Raw genomic sequence first — 19930 nt, 5'->3', positions numbered from 1 at the left:
AGCCATACACTCCATGTGGGGAATAGCTCAACCCACCCATTTAACACTCCACATTGCAAGATTGCTTGCTCGATTATCATAAATTGAGGCAAAGCCTCCAGTACGTGGACAAGCCACTTTCAGTACTTCCTCCGTCAATATCTCAGTCCCATGCATCAGATAATAACAACATGGCATGCAGTAAATAACAACAGTCAAACATGCATTTAGGTCAATTTAACCCTAGGGGTATTTCGGTAATTTATCTACTAGGGTAAAACTGTAAATTTTCCACTTTTAAAGGTATTTCAGTAATTTATCTATTTTAGGGTTTTCATGCATATTCCTACTTTTCACGTACTAACGTAATCACGTCATCGAGGGTTCTTATCGAATTGGGCCGTTGGCCCATCATTCCAATTTTGGCCCATTAAGCCCAAAAATATCGAGGGCACGAAATCATGTACTTTGCGGTCCAAACATTGCAGCTTACCAAAACATTAATCGATTTACCTCACGAGCATTCGCTTTTTCATAAATCTACAAAATACGGTTTTCGGCATTTTGGCTTTTCGACTTTTGCCGATCTAGACTAAGAAAGAGGTGTTAGTTACACACTGCTTGCGACGATATCTTGTGAGATCCACACGAACCGCCTACAATTGGATTACTAACACGTTAATCTAACTATTCAAATACAAACTACGATTAACCCCTTACAATATTCGGTCAACCACACCTACAGATCATAGTAAGCTTATAAGAAATCAATAAGCAACTCATTAACAAATTTTTGTCAATGTTTACCACATAATCATAATTTCACTGCAAGCTGTCTTTCTGAGCAACAATCACTAAATCATTTATAACTAGAGCTACGAAACTCCAAATCAAGTGCCGTTAATTTTCCCTAAAAATTGACTCATATATCTTCTATCCATAAAATTTTCAGAATTTTTGGTTTAGCCAATCAATACCAGAATTTTCTCAAAGTTTCCCATGTTTCACTGTTTGACTAATCTGACCACTCTTCATTACGAATCAAATTTCTCATTGTACAGAATTGAAATATGTTCTTGTTTATTTCATTAGAAACTAGACTCAATAAGATTTAATTACATAATTTATTCAGCTTCTAATTCATCTCCCACAATTTATGGTGATTTTCCAAAGTCACGTTACTGCTGCTGTCCCAAGCAGATTTATTACCAAATCACTCTTTCATACACCTATCTTGCATGCATGTTATTTAAACATGTATATCACCAATCAATCATCACATATCTATGATTTTTACTTAAGCATAATCTCTATTTCATCATTTTAAAGCACAACATGTTAGCCGATTTTTCCCTTTAGCATCTAAGGCACATGCATGCTCATTTGTTTGGCTCAACTTCACCTATCTTCCATTTTTCATCAAAAGAACATCAAACAACAACCATTTCCTTCATTTTAATTCATGACTAAATGCTCACAACACAACTAAAAATCAAAATATGCTTCAAGAGTTAAGATAGAATCAAGAAGAACTCATGAACATCAAGATAGAAGCAAACTACCATGAACTTACCTTCAATTTTCTTCCCCAAGTGACCGAACATTTAAGAGCTTTCTCCTCTCCTTTCTCTTCTCTAACTTTAGGCTAGGATGAATAAAGATGGACAAAACTTTGTTCTTTTCACCCCTTTTTCTTTTAATAAAACTTCATATTTCATCCATTTAATTCTTTAATACAAAAGACATGAATTTCTTATCATGAAACATTTACCTAAACCATTATCATGAAACATTTACCTAACCCATTATCATGGAATATTTACCTAATCCATTATCATGAAACATTTACCTAACCCATTATCATGGAACATTTACCTAACCTATTATCAATTTGTATCAATTTGTACCATAAATTATGGATATCAAGTGTACATTTTGTCTACAACAACATGATGGTTGGCCACTTCATGTAAAATGGGAGGTTTGTCATGCAAATCCTCCTATTTTGCACTCCTATTTATTTGGCCACTTCAATTTAGCCTATAGCATTTTCAAACATTTTCACATAGGTCCTATTTCATAATTTCACCCCCTTTTTCTTATGGAACAAAAATTAACTAAAATTGACGAGTTCTATCTTAAGCTTGGGCTTTCTAGAGGCCCACTAACATAATTAAACCTATTCCAACATTCACAGGATTCCCGAAAATTGGGGCGTTACACCATTTCCATCACAACTTTCTTAGCACCCTTTTCCCATGCGATCGAAAGTCCCTCATAGGATCCCCATAATTTTGCCTTCAATATGGAGCATGACCTAATCCTTTTGCTAAAATCCCCAAATCCAACAACAATAATGAATTTTAAAAAATTTATATATTTTTTAGAAAAAAAATTTAAAATTTTTCATAATTTCTTAAAAAATATAAATTTTAGAATTTTTATAAATATTTTAAATTTTGAAAATTATTTTAATTTTTTTATTTTTGTTGAGAAAGACCAATTTACTCATTTTCAAAATTGATAGGGACCAAAGGGTAGTTACACCATTCTATTATTCGAATTATAAAATTCAACTCAACTCAAACTCGAAACTTGAATTACTTATTCGATTTAACTCAAATAACTCAGATAAGTTGAATAACTCGATTATATTAACTCGAAAGTCAATTTTTTTTAATTTTTTAATCGAATTGAGTTTTATTTACCTTTAATCACTTATGCCAATGAGGACTTGGCTTCGTTGATAAAGGTGGAGATTTTAAATCTTGAGAACCCAAGTTTGAGATTCATTATACTAATCATTAAAATGAATCTCTAAAATCCACAAGGTGTGATCGCCATATATAAATTTTAATTCCTATTTTAAAGTTTATTTTACCTTTTATTAAATTAATTTTGTGAGTTAAAACATTTTAATTTTTTAATATTTAACTGCTAATTTAATATAAAATAAATATAAAATAAAATTAATAATTAAAATAAACTATATAGATAATCACTTAACCATAAACAATTTTTATTTTAAGTATTTAAAATAAAATAAAATAAAATTTAATTTAAGTATTCATATTATATAGTTAAGTCATTTTAATCACTATGATTTAAATTATAAATAATAGTTAAAAATTAATATACTGATAATTTTTTTTCATACTTGTATGTATTATATCAATTTAGTTATAATTTTAGGTGATTAAGGCGTGGTTCGACAGTCTCAATTGCAAACCTAATTGCATGGTTGGCGGTCTGAAACTCTGATCAGATAAGTCATGCATGGCGCTCTTTTCCAAGATAATTTTCCTTACTCTTTTAGCAAATACTGCTTGTAAGCTAAACAACTGGTTTCAACGTTGGAACTTCTGTGTTTTTAACTCCGAATAGAATCTGATTCCATTACTGTTGGAAAAAGCCTGAAATCTCCAAGAACACCGTCATTGTTGAATTTGATTTCATAATGAAAGAACAAACAGAGGGTAACTAAATAGTAATACTCCCACTCTTCCAGTTGAAAAAAGCATTCGCTTAACAAAGATCAATTATTCTCCTTAGCTTTGAAGAATCTCAGGTGCTGTATTTCATTGCCTTGTTTTCCTCAAACTTATTACAATAACGTATCATGTCTTTGTCGGTATCTGCTGTTTCGAATGGTCTTTAGTAACAAGTTCTTGCCAGGGTTTCATTTGCTTTTCACCAGGTTCAAGTGGTTGCTCTTTCTCCCATACCTGGCTCCGAACTATACGTAAAAAACCAGAAAACATTGAAACTTTTTATTTAATATTTAAACATTGGGTGGGGAGGGAAGGTGATGAGGGAGGTTGGGTGGGAGGAGGAGAGAAGGAGAGGGACGGGGTGGGGTGGGGAAGATTTTTATTTATTTATTTAATATTAATATAATTATTTTTATTTAATATTAATATTAATATAAAATTTAAATTTATTATTATTACTATTACTTTTAAATATTTATGTATTTTTATATATTTTTAAAATTATAAATAAATCAATATTAATACTGATTTTTTAATTTCTAATTTAGATTGTGACTTATGATTTTAATGGAAGTGACCAAAATAATCAAATAATATATCGTGGATGTTGGTATAAATTATAATTTTATTTAACTTGGAGGACCTTACCAAATCAACCAGACTTATCCATTAAAAACATCTTAATTACAAAATATTTCACTTTGTAGGTTATTAACACATATCTCTTATACGCTCTACATGTAAACCTCACCCGATCACATAATACTTACCAAGAAAACCTAACGTAACAAATCTCTTACATAATGAAACAGTTCATGAAATCCGCATAAAAACCTGTAAATACCTTCCATCAACATTCACTCCAAAGATATTATACCATGACTTTGTAAAATAAAAAATAAAAAAACTCTCAACCCTCTTTTCTTATATAAATAATAATTTTATCAATTTCCTTCCAATTTTTATTAATTGAATCCATCTTTCAACACTCGCTCCATTTTTACGTGTTCCTGAGTACCAATTAAGTCATCAAATTCAAATGATCCAATAAACAGTTTTTTTTTTTTTTTAATTTCATGAAAATATGGTACTATTAGGAAGAAAAAAAAAACAAATTACATAGAAAGTAGTAGTAGTAGCACAAGGTCTTTGTCAACACACGCAATTTGTAGAAATTATGGGACGCAGTTGCAATTTGAGAACAACTGTATATTTGACAAAAGGCAAGTGGATATTTGTCAAACCACATATCTGTAGTAGACAGTTTGACATTATCTAATCAACTTTGTCAGTGAAACTATTGTTAATTCAGCTCACCTTCATCATATTAAATTTTATGAAGAAAATTTGGTCCAACTTTTTTATATTCATTAAATTATTAAATTATGCTCCATCATGTGCATGTAAACTTTGATCCTGACCTTGCTTATATATTTTCATGGGCTTTCAATAAATGGAAAATCAATTACAAAGGGATAACTACTCATTTTTTTCTTTAAAAAAAAATTGTTTTTAAGAAGAAAAAGTCAATGCTTGAAAGCTAGGTCCTCATCAATCCCATCTTATCCAAGTTTTTCTTTGAGAAATTTAAGTGGATTTATATAAATCTTAACCAAATGATTTGATATGTTTTTTTGCTCAAGATTGTCATTGACAGGCTGCTATCCTTTTTATTTTATTCATGCCATAGGCGGCTTTCCTAGGCATTCAATCTTACATTTCCAAATATTTCTATCAAGGGATGTTAACGAAAATGAGCTGTAAAAATTATATCAGATAAACACTAAAATGATATTTAAATAGATTTGGAAAAAAAAGTTCAACTAGTCAGATTCAATATATTATATATACAGCTACTATGTGCCTTTTTTCCCCGTTGATTAGTAGTCCGTCATCATGTAAAGTCCTCCTCACCCATCTTTCATTCACAGTTTTGTCTTTTATTCAATACTGAACTACCTACTAATTCAAGTATTTTCTTCCCACAAGCATTGGCACTCTCTCTCTCATCTGCTTCACATCCGTTACCTTTCTCTATATATATCACTTTCTGGACTGATCTGTTTGTCTTCTGCAAAACCCAGAGTTTTTTTTTTTTTCATTTGTTTTCAGAGATTGTCCACCATGGCTGGTGGAGGGTTTGGTAATGAAGGAGGGAATTTGAAGAGAGCTCATCTCTATGAATACAAGATTACCAATTATTTTATATTTGCTTGCCTTGTTGCTGCTACAGGGGGATCTCTTTTTGGATATGATCTTGGTGTTTCTGGTCAGATTTCTTTTCTATGATTCACTGTTGTTTTCCTTTTTTTCATTGTTTTTTTTTTTCAGCCTGTTTATGAATTCTGTTCATTTATATTAAGTATTAGCAATTGCTGAAATCTTTTTAGATTTGTATCCTATCTTCCAGATTTACTGATTTGCTTTTCAATCAAAATGATGTCTTGAGAAGAACCCTCTCTACACAATTTCTTTAATCATCAAAATATAATCTTCATATATTATTTGGTATTTGGGATTATCAATGATTCCTAAGCTACTTGCATTATAGATTATGTGTTTGTTTCTGTTTGTTAGAAGATTTATGTTATTTGATTCAAAAGAGCTTAATAAGATGCTTATTTCAAGATGATGACACTGTTTACCTTTTAATATTGATTGCAGGTGGAGTGACTTCCATGGATGATTTCTTGAAGGAATTCTTCCCAAAAATATATAGAAGGAAACAAGCACATCTTCATGAAACTGACTACTGCAAATATGACAACCAGCTCCTCACACTTTTTACGTCTTCACTCTACTTCGCAGGCCTTGTTTCTACATTTGGAGCCTCCTATGTTACTAGAAACAAAGGGCGTCGAGCCAGCATCCTTGTTGGTGCAGTCAGCTTCTTCCTAGGAGGAGCTATCAATGCAGGTGCGGTGAATATCACAATGTTGATAATAGGACGCATTCTTCTTGGTGCAGGCATTGGATTTGGAAACCAAGTAAGACCAAAGCTCCTTAAACCTGAAAATATTTGGATGGTAGTTTCTCAAGTCACCAACTCTTTTCTTATGCTATAATGGTACAGGCAGTTCCCTTGTATCTTTCGGAGATGGCTCCGGCAAAGCATCGAGGAGCTGTGAACCAGCTGTTCCAATTCACAACCTGCATGGGAATCCTTATAGCAAACCTGATCAACTACAAAACAGATAAGATCCATAAATGGGGTTGGAGATTATCTCTAGGCTTAGCTACAGTCCCAGCAACACTGATGTTTGTCGGTGGCCTTGCCCTACCAGAGACCCCTAACAGTCTCGTAGAACAAGGAAGACTAGAAGAGGCAAAAAGGGTGTTGGTAAAAGTTCGAGGTACCCCCAATGTTGATGCTGAATTTGCCGACCTTATCGAGGCCAGCGATGCAGCACGGGCCATAAAGCACCCATTCAGGAACCTTCTGCAGAGGAAGAATCGTCCCCAGTTGGTATTAGGGGCTTTGGGGATCCCAGCTTTCCAACAGCTCACCGGCATGAACTCCATTCTCTTCTATGCTCCTATCCTGTTCCAGACCTTGGGGTTTGGCTCAGGGGCATCCCTAATATCCTCTGTCTTAACTAGTGGAATGCTTGTTCTTGCTACACTAGTATCAATGGCTTTAGTGGACAGATTTGGTAGGAGAGCATTCTTTTTGGAAGCTGGTTTCGAGATGTTCTGCTACATGGTAAGTTATAAAGACATTTTGCGGCATACTTTTTTTTTGCAACTAATTGGCAGGCTCCATTGTTATGTACCTGGATGTAATAATTTGAGTATCTGTTGCAGATTGCTGTAGCCATAACTCTGGCCTTTAAGTTTGGAGAAGGAGAAACTCTTCCAAAAGCCATTGGTTGGTTCCTTGTGGTTATCATCTGTTTATTCGTCTTTGCTTATGGAAGGTCTTGGGGTCCTCTCGGGTGGCTAGTTCCTAGTGAGCTGTTCCCGTTGGAGACTAGGTCAGCTGGCCAAAGCATGGTGGTCTGTGTCAACCTTCTCTTCACAGCTTTGATAGCACAATGCTTCTTGGTCTCACTTTGTCATCTCAAGTATGGAATTTTCTTGCTTTTTGCTGGCTTGATATTCATAATGAGCAGCTTTATTTTCTTCCTCTTGCCGGAAACTAAGAGAGTTCCGATCGAGGAAGTCTATCTTCTCTGGAAGGATCATTGGTTCTGGAAGAAATATGTTGAAGATGATGACGAGAAGGATATCAAAAAGCCAACCACGTAATATTATCTAAAATAGGAAAAACCTTTCTTCACATTCTTTACTTTCAAGATGTTAATGCTCTTTGGATTTTCCAATAAATAATTGCTGTAATTTTTAAGGTAGAAGTGAAGAACAAATACGCATCTTATTTTCTCACAACCTATCTTCTTTGTCTCTTTATTTCAAACATAAAAAGTTGTAATTAATTTTGTATGAGATTTACAGCATATATATATATATATCTAGAGAGAGAGAGAGAGAGAGAGACAGCAATGACTGAGAGAAGCTCATTTTTCTCTAAACTGTTAATTTGGAAACACCTTAGCATTTCATAGAAACATGTAAAAGGCTCTCACTAAGGGAAAATGACAAAATCCTAGAGAAAGATGGACCAAATGCAATAAAGCAGGGGAAGATCTCAGACTATAAAGTATGCCTGGTAAAATTTTGGAAGTATTAATGTGGATTAAGCTAATAGCTTAGCAAGCTCGTCAACCCTCAGGCTTCCTTTCGGTACAACTTCTGGATGATGTTCAGCTATATTTTTAAATCTTCGAGGTTTAGAAGCTTGCTTTTCATTTCCTCTCTTATGGGGAACTGCTGTGACTTCCTTCACTTCCAAATTCCCAGGTTCTAGCTCTTTGTTCTTTTGGATAGACATTTTACGAGGCTGTCGCCTAAAAACTGGCCCAGGTGGTGCAGACCGGGCAAAGGCAACCGATCTTTGATATATTCCGTCAGCATCCAAAGTAGGATCATCTAATATAACTGCACTCCCACTCTCAACAGCTTGTTTCATCAGATGCAAAACCCTCTCAGTGCAAGGTGCACTCATTCTTGCTGGCCGATTAATATCTAGTGAAGCTTCAGCAACAATTTCCAGCTGGTCATGATTGATCAAATCAGTAACAGAAGACTCCAAATGGCTTTGACTACTTCCAGGACTCATGGGTCCAACATGACTTTCCATTAGCATCGCTGATGGCCCTTCATTTGCTCTGCCAGGATTATCCAAAATATGCTCAAGACCATAGGTCATGGTCCAGGTTTCAGATTCAGCATCAGCAGATTTGATATCATCAGCAATTGCACTTCCAGAGGTATTCACTTCGCTTCCGGACTCATGACCGACATAATCCATCCCATCTAATGTTGTTTGACTAGCCTCCATTATACCTGATTTTGCAGTGGGAGATACATTTTTCTGGTCATTTTCAACAGATTCCCTTTGCTCAATGCTATTATCTTGAGAACTACTGAGAGGTGAGCCTGTACCAGCTGTTTGAACATATGTCAGTGATAATTCTTGTCCTTCCAACTGTCCAGTAATGGAAACTCTGTCTGCATTGGTTTTCTCTATGCCTGAATTTGATGATGGTTTTGAGAAAGACGACTTCCAATTGTTTCCTCGCCACATTAGTATGTGCTCATCTTCAAATGAGATTAGCACACATGGGACCAGCTCCTGCAAATAAAGAATTACAGAAATCGAATTTAATTTCTCTAGATTAAAAAAGAAAATCATTTACATGTGCAAGTGTTATGATAGAATATATAAACTATATAAATATACTAAACCTTTAATTTGGCACCAATTTTCTTATAGTCACTTCCCTTAATCCCTTGACAACTAATCCGGACAAGTTCACACTCTTCAAATGCCTCCCTAACATTTTTGACAAGGTCAGCATACACACCGTTCTTCGCTGCAAAATATGCAAAACATTACTTTTAGATTTCCAGAATGGGAAAATTTGAAGCATTCTTAATATGTTTTACTGTCCACCAGCAGCATACCAAGTTTACGTATTGGCATTAATTTCCTCCCCTTCTTTCTCATTTCAGTTGCTTCTTGTAGTGTTAGACCCTCAGGAACACGTGGAATCAGCCGTGGATACACAGGGGTAACAGGTTTCCACAGCATAAGAGGGAAGCGAGGACGAGTTTTGTAATTGTAATTTCTACCTCGAAAAAGGAATAGAACCCCCCCTCTTCTGAAAATAACTTTCCCTCCTGTTCTTTCCTGCCAAATCATATGTAAACCAAACACAATACACAAATCAAACGAGTCTAGCCAACCATGATTTCTATATTCTCTCGTAAACCAAACCAGTTTAACATAAACCAATCTTAAAAAGAGTAATAGCAGAAGTACAAACCTCTAGTTGCTCACAAATATTGTTCATATCGACTGTACAAACTCCCTTGCATTTAATCTTACAAACTCTTCGTCTTTTCCAGTGAGCGTGTATATTATCTAACATGTTGTGTGTTAAACCATCCCTACCTAAACATAAAAGGGCAATGCAGTATAATTCAAATTATCGAATAAATTTCATAATCGATTATAATTTACTTAAACTTGGAATATGGAAAGTGCATATAAATGTGAACGAAAATTTCAGTTTAATGAAGAAAGTGCAGATAAAAAGTAGTAAAATAATAGGATTATTACCCATATTCAACTGTCGTTGTGACTTCAAACAACTGTTTACTAGCTCCTTAACCTCCTCTGCAGTCAATGGCTCTCCCAAAATCTCCTCTCTCGACTGGACGTACCTTGGACCGGTCCCAGGTAAATATGGACCAGGTTTCTGTATGGACTTCACCCCTTTCTTTTCAGGCGGAGGCAATACGAAAGAATCGAATTCCTTCATCTTTTTCTTACTGGGCGGAAGTGGAGCCCGGCCTGTCCACGGCCTAGGCATGGTCGTAGGTCCAAACGGCGAGTAGGGTGGTTCCCTTAGCTTTACCGGCTTCACTTTTGGCGTCTCAGTGTAACTGTATTTGAACTCGAACGGTGCACCGTCGATGACGAACGATACGCCGTCCTCGCCGATGGCGACATTTGCAGGTTTCTTGTCGAGTGGAGACGGTGGCGGAGGATTTGCGGCTTTGGAGAATTTGCGAAAAGCTGGGTGGTTTGGGGGCTTGGAGTACTTGGATTTCTTGCCTGGAATTGAAGGACTGGAGGGAGAGGAAGGGGAGCCAAAGGATTTGTAGGTTTCCGTCGGTTTTGGTGTGGAGGAAGAGGAGGATTCTACGGTGGTGGCAATTTTGGTGGCGGAATCGAAGCGGCGGTAACGGCGAATATCATCTTCGATTTCTTGTTGGGCGCGTCGGCGTTGGTTGAATTTCTCGGCGTTGGCGTTGTTCCAGTGGGAGAATCGGATCTCCGTTGGCGGTCGATGGCCGGGCTCGTTAGTGTTAGTATAAGGGTTTGGCGACGGTGGCGAGAAAATAGGGAATGAGATAGGCAATTTCAGCGCCATCACTTTCAGCTTTCAGTGAAGAAAGCAGAAGCTAAAACTAAGCACCCAAAAGAAAATTTCTTATCGATTCATGAAGGATGACCTTAACGATGTCGTATAGCCATGCTTTAGTGGAAACTGAAAATAAAAATTAACTGAACCGAGCTTTTTCGGTAAATTAGGTTAACCGAATGGATTAATCAAAATTTATATATATTTTTTATTTTTGGTTAAAATAAGTATAAAACATATCAAAAATTAACTGTCTTAACCGGCCAATTAATTTATATTTCTAAAAAATTAAGTGAACCTACCGAATACTTATATATTATAATATTATTTATTAAATTCGGTTAATTCGGTTAATCGATTAATTTCAAATCGAATTAACTGTTAACCGAACTTTTAAAAAATTATTAATCGACCCCGACCGAATTAATTTAGTTAACCGACTGATTAACCGAATTCGGTCAATTAACCGAATTAATTTAATTTTACCCGAAATTTACACACCCCTAATCTTATTTTTATTTTACTTGGCTTGGTTTTTCGTTTCCCTAACTCACGAAATGATACATAAATTATGTGATTTTTCTCAAATTGATATTTATTTTTTATTTTTATTTTGCTTTATGGTCTTTGTTTCAATTGCTAATTAAGCCCTTTAACATTTCTTTCATCAAATCTCGTTTGTGATATTACTTTCAATTTAATCCCTATACTATAATTAACAACCAATTTAATTTAATTCCACTTAATAATTTGACCCTATAATTTTCGTATGGGACACGTATTTATTCAAATTTTATTTCTGACTAACTCAATTTAAGAAATTCGACCTCAAAACTAAATTTTCTAACATCATAGAAAACAGAAGAACAATTTCAACAAAAGCAACTCTAATGGGAGGCAGAGAAACGAAGTTGATAACCGAAAATTTATAAAGTATTCAAAGACATCATATATATATTATTAGTAGAAGTTGTGATAACTAAAATTTTAATGTATTTTTTAACTTGGCTTATGGATTCATGAACTTGATAGTTGGATATAGATATCTTGTTTACTAATTTCTTTTGATAATTCTAAAGTTAAGGACTTATTTATGAAAATAGTAAAATTCAAGGAAAATATAGTGAAATGATGAAAATAATGGACTGTATTGGACCTCTAAAAAAATATGCTAGAAGGGTTTTGTCTTGAAAAATGGTGAATTTGCAAGTTTCGGGTTTAGGGACTAAATTGCATAAAAGTTAAAATGTTAAGGGTAAATTTATAAATTTACATTAAGTTGGGTTGGGTTGTAATCTTGAATTAATTATTTTAAGCTATTTGAATTGTTTAATTGAATGGAATTACTATCTAGATAAAGAAATGAATCAACCAGACTTGAATCGAGGAAAAGCTAAGGTGTCGGGTTAGTCATCGGCTTTACGTTTGCAACCGTGTTAGTTGATGTAAGTTCATTCGGTTTAATTTAGTATATTTTGAAATGTATTGAATAAGAAATTAGTTGTTGAATGTTCAATTAATTGTTCAATGTTAATTCATGTGAATTGAAGTAGTAACTTCCTTGGGACATTGTTCAGTAATGATATTTCTTAAGCTAGATAAACGTAGGATAAAGTACAATTGTCATGCCAATAAGTTATAGTGCACATTGTACGAGATTGACTTGTGACGAGGTGATGATTCCTGATTTGTGTTTATATACTGAGTATACTGAGATTCAGTATTTGTTGCGAACTATCGAATTATATTACAGTGATTTGGTGTGTTACCAGGGGCGGATGTAAAGCCTTCAGGCTTGGCACTTGGTGCCTAAGTGTGTTTTTGGAGGGATGTTAGCCTACGGGTTAGAAACTTGGTGCCAAGGTGTGTTTTCAGTTGGATTAGCTCAATTGAACTTATGGCGTGTTTCAGATGGATAACTGTGTACTCATATTCGTATATCGTTCATCGGGTAATAACTCTAGTGTTAAATGACTTGTTATTGAATTGTTTGAAAGTTGTTTATGAATTACCTGATAGCATTGGGGCTTAATATTGAATGATCTCGTATGATTATATTAAAATGTAACTCGTACTTGAATATATGTATATACTCACCTATTAGTGGTTATGGTTGACAGGAAACATTGCTTATTACCCTTGTTATTATAAATGCTAAGTTTAATTCAATAAACTTTGTCGTTTTAACCGTTGAACTTACTAAGCTCTATAGAGGCTTATTTCCTTGTAGATAACTTTTTGTGGAATCAGGCAATTGGATCAACTTGAGGATCACATTATCCAGTCACATTTTGGTAGTTTTTGAAGTTAAGTTTTAGGTTATATGGCATGTAATAGGTGAAATATGTAGATGTTTGATTGTAAATTATGTGATAATTATGGAAATGATGAATGATGCCTATGTTTAGTATTAACTTGTATGTGTTTATGTTCATGTCATGCTATTTAGTCATTTAGTATAAGTCTTATATAGGTGTTTGAAATTATGGTATGAATGTATATGTTTGAATGATAAAAGAAATGGTAAGTTTTAGTATGAGATGATTGTGATTTGAGAGTTTGAATGAACATTTGTTAATGTGATTAGTGCATGGGTGTGATATGGAGTGTAGCTTTGAATTTGGCTAGTTTTGGAATATGATGAGATGCCAAATGATGGTATATTGGTTAGAGATAGGTTGAGTGAATTTGACATGTTTTTTAGTGTGTTTGAATGTGGTTTAGTCATATGAATGCATATGGGATTGGGTTGGCTTGGTGTGTAAGCAAATGGGTAGAAAATAGCTTGTTTTAGGGGAAATTTTTGAAGTACACAGCCTGGGACATGGGTTGTCATACGGCCACCCTACACGACCGTGTGTCATTATTATTTTAGGTACAGGTTTCACATGGCCTAGCACTCGGCACAGAGAGTTACACAGCCTGACGACACAACCGTGTGGCCAAACTTCGAATGCACGCACGGTTTGGCACACAGTCTGCTATACGACGATGTACAATTATTTCTAATGAATATCCCGTGGTGAGTTCATAAATTGGCTAACTTTATTTACACTATAGGTAATATCAAGTCGAGTAAGGCAGATATATTAGAGTGCACCTGCAGCTTGTCCATATAAGTGAACATCGATGAAAGAGTGCCCATCTATAGCAATAAGTTTGGGAGTAAGAACCATAAGAGTTGGTACTGAGGTAACATTATCCATAGACATCCTATGTAACAACTCACCAATATACTTCTTTTGACTAAAAAACACACCTTGGCGAAGTTGAATGATTTCCATGCCAAGAAAAAAATGAGTTGATTCCAGATCTTTCAAGGAGAATTGATGGTTTAGTTAAGAGACTACCTCATCAATTTTAGTGGTAGGAGGACCCAGTAATAATGATATTGTCAACATATATCATAAGTATTGTTTATGATGTAGATGTGTTGAAGATATATAATGAACTATCAACCTGTGAAGAGACAAAGTAAATATGATTAGTAAGAAAGCAACGTAATTATTAAACTATGCTCGAGGGGCCTATCGAAGGCCATACAGTGCCATCTTTTCCTCTAGTGACCATGGGATAAGTGTTTTGTGGAGGTTGGGGGAGTATGAGTGTAACACCCCTTACCCGAGTCCGAGGCCAGGACTGGGCATGAGGTATTACCATACTTAACCACATGCATACAATCATTTCTGAGTCATCAAGACTTGATCAAATTTAAAACTTTTTCTAACCTTGGTTAAACTCCTTAATGTGGGCTTACGAGGCCTCAAACTCTTATTGGAAACCATTCAGAACCAACTCAGGTCCTTAAACCGACTTAATAAAAATGACCTTTGAGATAGGGCATGCGCCCGTGTAGAAGGGTAACACGCTCGTGTGGTCGTTATAACATGGTCCTGCTGATGGCGTATGTGACACACATGGCCTAGGAATCTAGGGACACGTCCGTGTCTCATACCCGTGTAAATTAAATTTTAAATTCGAACCTCCAGGGGGTTTTCACACGGCCTAACATATGCCCGTGTCTCTCACACGGCCATGACACGCCCGTGTATAAAAATATTGACATTCTGTTTCTAACATCAGCAATCCTTAAGGGTCATACGGCCAAGGAACACGCCCGTGTACTAGGCCGTGTCCTTCACACGGCTGAGACACACGGTCGTGTCTCTACCCGTGTGTTTACTACCATGCATACTAACTTGAAATTTTTACGTGCAGGGGACACACAACCGGAAAACACGCCCATATGGATAGCCGTGCGTGAGACACACACGTGTGTCTACCAGTGTGGACAACATGGGGCTATTTACTAAGCCCTTTGCCACCCTAAAACACAAAATAACAACATTCATCATGCTAAAGATCATCATAATATGATTCCTCAAGCCAACAACCACATCTAAGGCCTTTACACATTCCAAATTTACTAAAACAACCAACAAATTACCCATTCATGAAATAACTCATTATTTTCATATACCAACTTTTAACTTTATCCATTTCCATGGCCTTATACAAAATGAATCAAAATGCTAAAGTAAGCCAACACATTTGGCCAATTAAAAATTACACAAAATCCTAAAGTCAGGGTCTTATACATGCCATAATCAAAATAAATAGATCTAAATATATCAAGTGCTTCGATTGATAGTGTGACCGATGCCTTCAACGTCCGCTGATCTATGAGCTAATTAAGCGGCACTATAAGAAGATGGAAAGAAATAGGGTAAGCATAAAGCTTAGTAAGTTGCATGCAATAAATATAACATCATCATCATGCTCATAGTACTTAAGTAGGCATAAGCACAACTTACTCATCATTAGCCAATACATTTCACATAGCATATATTGAGCTCACATCTCAATACATTTCAAATAGGTACTTGTACCACTCACAACATGGTTATACTTTCCTTGTTTAACTTAAATTGTGACTCTCACCGTTGAACCATTTGGAATGCTATCGGATATTCATTAAGCCTCAAACATAGGGTGTAATATCGATGCCATGTCTCAGACATGGTCTTACACTAGCTCATCCATCAAGTCGATGCCATGTCCCAGACATGGTCTTACACTGACTATCGAAATTGAGGCTGATGCCATGTCCTAGACATGGTCTTACACTGGCTCTCACATCTCTGTGTCGATGCCATGTCTTAGACATGGTCTTACACTGACACATCTCATAGTCGATGCGTGTCCCAGACATGTCTTACACTAGCTCTCGTCTCAATGCCATGTCATGTCCCCAGACATAGTATTACACTGGCTCTCATAATGTGGCCGATGCATGTCCCAGACATGTCTTACACTAGCGCATAAATGACCCAAATGTCATGGCACGAATATCTGATTTGTTCCTAAGGTTCACCTGGGAGTTCTATTATCTCAATTATCATCATGTATTTTCATTTCCACAATTAATCAATTTATGTTATATCAATTCAAACACATATAATAACAATGAAGTTGTATTATTTACATATTACTAACTTCGGAACTCAAAATGTGGCGACTAGTTCAGCTTAGTCCACTTGCTTCGCTTTTCCCCGGTCTAGGCTCGAATTTTGTAATTCTTGATCTAGAATGATAAAAATTTATGAATTTAATCATTTTATTAATCTAGATACTCAAAAATTTAAAATTTGATAAAATGACCATTTTGCCCCTAGACTTTTACAAAATGACCATTTTACCCCTAGGTCTGAAAATCAATTTTTATCAAATTTTTTCATATCTTAAGCCTGTTTGATTACTTTTTACACTAGAATCAGTCCAAAATTTTCAATATTTCACACCTTTATCACCTATTTTACAACTTATGCAAAATGGTCCTTTTTAGGGTTTTCATGAGAAATCTCTTCACAAAAGTTGTTTATTTCACAACCATGGTTCATTTTCTTCCATAAAATTTCAGAAAAAAACATGTTTACTATCATGAAAAAACCCTATACTTTCAACCATTTTACAAAATAGTCCCCTCATTTGAAAGCTCATGATACAAGGATCTCAAAAGTACAAAAATATTCAAGAAAAGCCCTCAAAATCACTTACTTGTAGAGAGACTACGTGGCTAAAATTTCAAGCTTCAAAAACTCCTCTAATGGCTGATATTTTCGGGGGAAGAAGGAAAGGTAAGAAGAGATGACAACATTTTTCTTTTATTTTATTTCTAGACAACATTAAGTTATCAATTTACCTAACCCTTTGACTAGATGAATTTTCTTGTCTCATGGCCGGCCAAGCTAAAATAAAAGGGTCTATTTTCCCTTTAAAGACACCCAATTTAAGTTTCATGGCAATTTAACACCCTTAGCTATCAATTCAAGACTTTTGCACTTTATGCGATTTAGTCTTTTTTCGCAATTAAGCTCACAAACGCTAAAATTACTTCACCAAATTTTTCATGCACTAGCATAAATATGATATAGCTGTAAATTAATAATATAATACTTTATCTAAATTCGGATTGGTGGTCTCAAAACCACTGTTCTGACTAAGCTTAAAATAGGCCTATTACAATGAGAGGTGAGTTTTGTGACTGAAAAGAGGGATTGGTAGATTGAGCCGATGTGGATGACGGATTATCAGATGTTGAGATGTCATAATTGGAGGTATTGGTATCTTTATTTGAGGGTGATGAAGGTGGAGGGGATGGATTTGATGATGGGGGCAGGTGATTAGGGTAAGTGAGGGAATTTGAGGTTTGGTAATGTGTTCAGGATTGAAGTATGGTGTGGGTAGGAATGGGGATTATGGTTGATTGAAGGGAAAGACACGTTCTTCAGATTGAACATGTCGTGAAACATATATATGACTAGTGGCATCTTGGCATCTATAACCCTTGTGCTTTGGAGAATAACCTAGGAACACATACAAAGCATAACGAAATTGCAATTTGTAAGCATGATATCGCCTCAAAAATGGGAAACGTAGGCACCCAAATGTGTTCTACTGTTACTGGTGATTGCCAAGTTATATGTTTCTGAGGTTCTCTCATATTCTTGGTGATGCACTATCGCTTCCTCTTCCTTGTCGGATGATGATATTACTAAACTTTGGCATATGCGCCTAGGGCATATGAGTGAGAATGGCATGGCGAATTAAGCAAAGAGGACTTCTTAATGGGCAAGGAATTTGCAAACCGAATTTCTGAGCACCGTGTTTTTTGGAAAGCAAAGAGAGTTCGATTCACTAGAGGAATCCATAACACGAAGGAAGCGTTGGAGTATATCCATTACGATCCGTGGGGCCGTCGAGTGCCTTGAGAGGTGGAGCTAATTATATGCTAACCTTTATTGATGATTTTTCCGGAAAAGTTTGGGCGTTCTTCCGAAGCGAAGCGATGTGTTTTCCGCATTTAAGTCTTGGAAAATTATGATTGAAAAAGCAGACGGAAAAGCAGATAAAATACCTCGCATGCAGACAATGGCTTAGAGTTACGTTACGATGAGTTTAATAGATTGTGCAAGTCGAAGGATCATGAGACACTTGACGATTCGTCATACTCCACAACAAAAGCGGCGTTGCGAAGCGAATGAACGAGCGATCATGGAGAAGGTTCGATATATGTTGTCAAATGCCAACTTACGAAGTCATTTTGGGCGAAGCGACCTCTCGCATGTTTTTGATCAACCGATCTCCATCCGTTGCCATTGAGAAAAAGACGCCACAAGAGGTATGGTCCGGTAATCCCGCTAATTATTACGATTTAAAGATTTTTGGGTGTCTGCGTATGCTCATGTTGATAATGGAAAATTGGAACCAAGATCCATTAAATGCGTTTTCTTGGTTATAAAGTGGTGTAAAAGGCTATAAGTTATGGTGTCCTGAAAATAGAAAAGTTGTGATTAGCGAGAGATGTTGTTTTTGATGAAACGCTATGCTACCTAACTTATCTCTTAAAGACTCTTCCAATAAAGAAAACCAAAAGCGGTGGAGCATCGATTAATCTGAGAATCAACTCCTCAAGCGGTACAAAATTGAGAATAGAGTTGCTTCTTCACCGCAATACTCTATCGCCAAAAACAGGACAAGAAGAGAAATTAAACCTCCAAAGAAGTATGCGAGGTTGATCTAGTTTCTTATGCTTTAAATGTGGTGAAGATATAGATGCGAATCAAGAGCCATTTAATTATTACGAGGCGATTAGTGTGAAGACTCGAAAAAGTGGATGTTTGCTATGCAAGAGGAGATGGAATCACTCCACAAAAACAAAACATGGGATCTTGTAAAACTTCCTAAAGGTAAAAAGGTCATTCGTTGTAAATGGGTGTTTAAAAAGAAAGAAGGGACTCAGGGAGTTGAAGAACCAGGATATAAAGCAAGGCTTGTTGCAAAGGGTTACTGATCAAATTCGAGTGGACTTCACAGATGTGTTCTCTCGGTTGTTAAGCATAGTTCGATTCGAGCTTTGCTTGGTATTGTAACCATGCATGATTTGGAGCTTGAGCGGTTAGATGTAAAAGCGCATTTTTGCATGGAGAACTTGAGGAAGATATTTACATGCAACAACGAGAGGGTTTTATAGTCTCGAAAAAGAGGACTATGTTTGCTTCTTGAAAAAGTCCCTTTACGGTTTGAAACAGTCACCAAGACAAGTGGTACAAGAGGTTTGATTCCTTTATGACTTCTCATGATTTCAAAAGAAGTAGTTTTGACAGTTGTGTCTACTTTAAGAAAAACGGTGATGGTTCTTTTGTGTATCTACTTCTTTATGTTGATGACATGTTGATAGCGACAAAAGATAAAGAGAGATAAGAAAGGTTAAAGCCCAACTAAGTGAAGAATTTGAGATGAAAGATTTAGGACCAGCAAAGAAGATACTTGGTATGGAGATTCTCGGAGATAGAAAAGCAAGTAAATTGTACCTAAGTCGGAAGGGTACATTGAGAAAGTTCTTTGCAGAGTTCAATATGCAGAGTGCTAAGCTTGTTAGTACTTCTTTAGCGACCCATTTCGGACTTT

The 19930-nt window shown here is 35.7% G+C and overlaps 2 protein-coding genes across 3 annotated transcripts; one reads left to right on the top strand and one right to left on the bottom strand.

The window, feature by feature from the left end:
• Nucleotides 1-5174: 5174 nt before the first annotated feature.
• LOC108486177 (sugar transport protein 14) lies at nucleotides 5175-7856 on the top strand. The gene is made up of 4 exons (XM_017790069.2): nucleotides 5175-5739; nucleotides 6135-6457; nucleotides 6544-7173; nucleotides 7275-7856. Exons 1-4 carry the CDS (start codon nucleotides 5595-5597, stop codon nucleotides 7716-7718), a joined length of 1542 nt encoding a protein of 513 aa, XP_017645558.1. The 5' UTR covers nucleotides 5175-5594; the 3' UTR covers nucleotides 7719-7856.
• On the bottom strand, nucleotides 7588-11086 carry LOC108486176 (CRS2-associated factor 1, chloroplastic). Of its 2 annotated transcripts, XM_017790068.2 has the most exons (6): nucleotides 10153-11086; nucleotides 9857-9984; nucleotides 9495-9720; nucleotides 9276-9403; nucleotides 8973-9162; nucleotides 7988-8873 (listed from the first exon to the last, which is right to left on the bottom strand). In XM_017790068.2, exons 1-6 carry the CDS (start codon nucleotides 10967-10969, stop codon nucleotides 8164-8166), a joined length of 2199 nt encoding a protein of 732 aa, XP_017645557.1. In that variant the 5' UTR covers nucleotides 10970-11086; the 3' UTR covers nucleotides 7988-8163. The 2 variants fall into 2 exon arrangements, with proteins under 2 accessions (XP_017645556.1, XP_017645557.1); XM_017790067.2 differs by having other exon boundaries at nucleotides 7588-9162.
• Between the last annotated feature and the right edge of the window lie 8844 nt (nucleotides 11087-19930).

This window comes from Gossypium arboreum, chromosome 6 (genome assembly GCF_025698485.1).
Source record: "Gossypium arboreum isolate Shixiya-1 chromosome 6, ASM2569848v2, whole genome shotgun sequence".
Lineage (NCBI taxonomy): Eukaryota > Viridiplantae > Streptophyta > Magnoliopsida > Malvales > Malvaceae > Gossypium > Gossypium arboreum.
The sequence above is the reverse complement of the archived record's forward strand: the minus strand, read 5'-3'. Positions and strand labels throughout refer to the sequence as shown.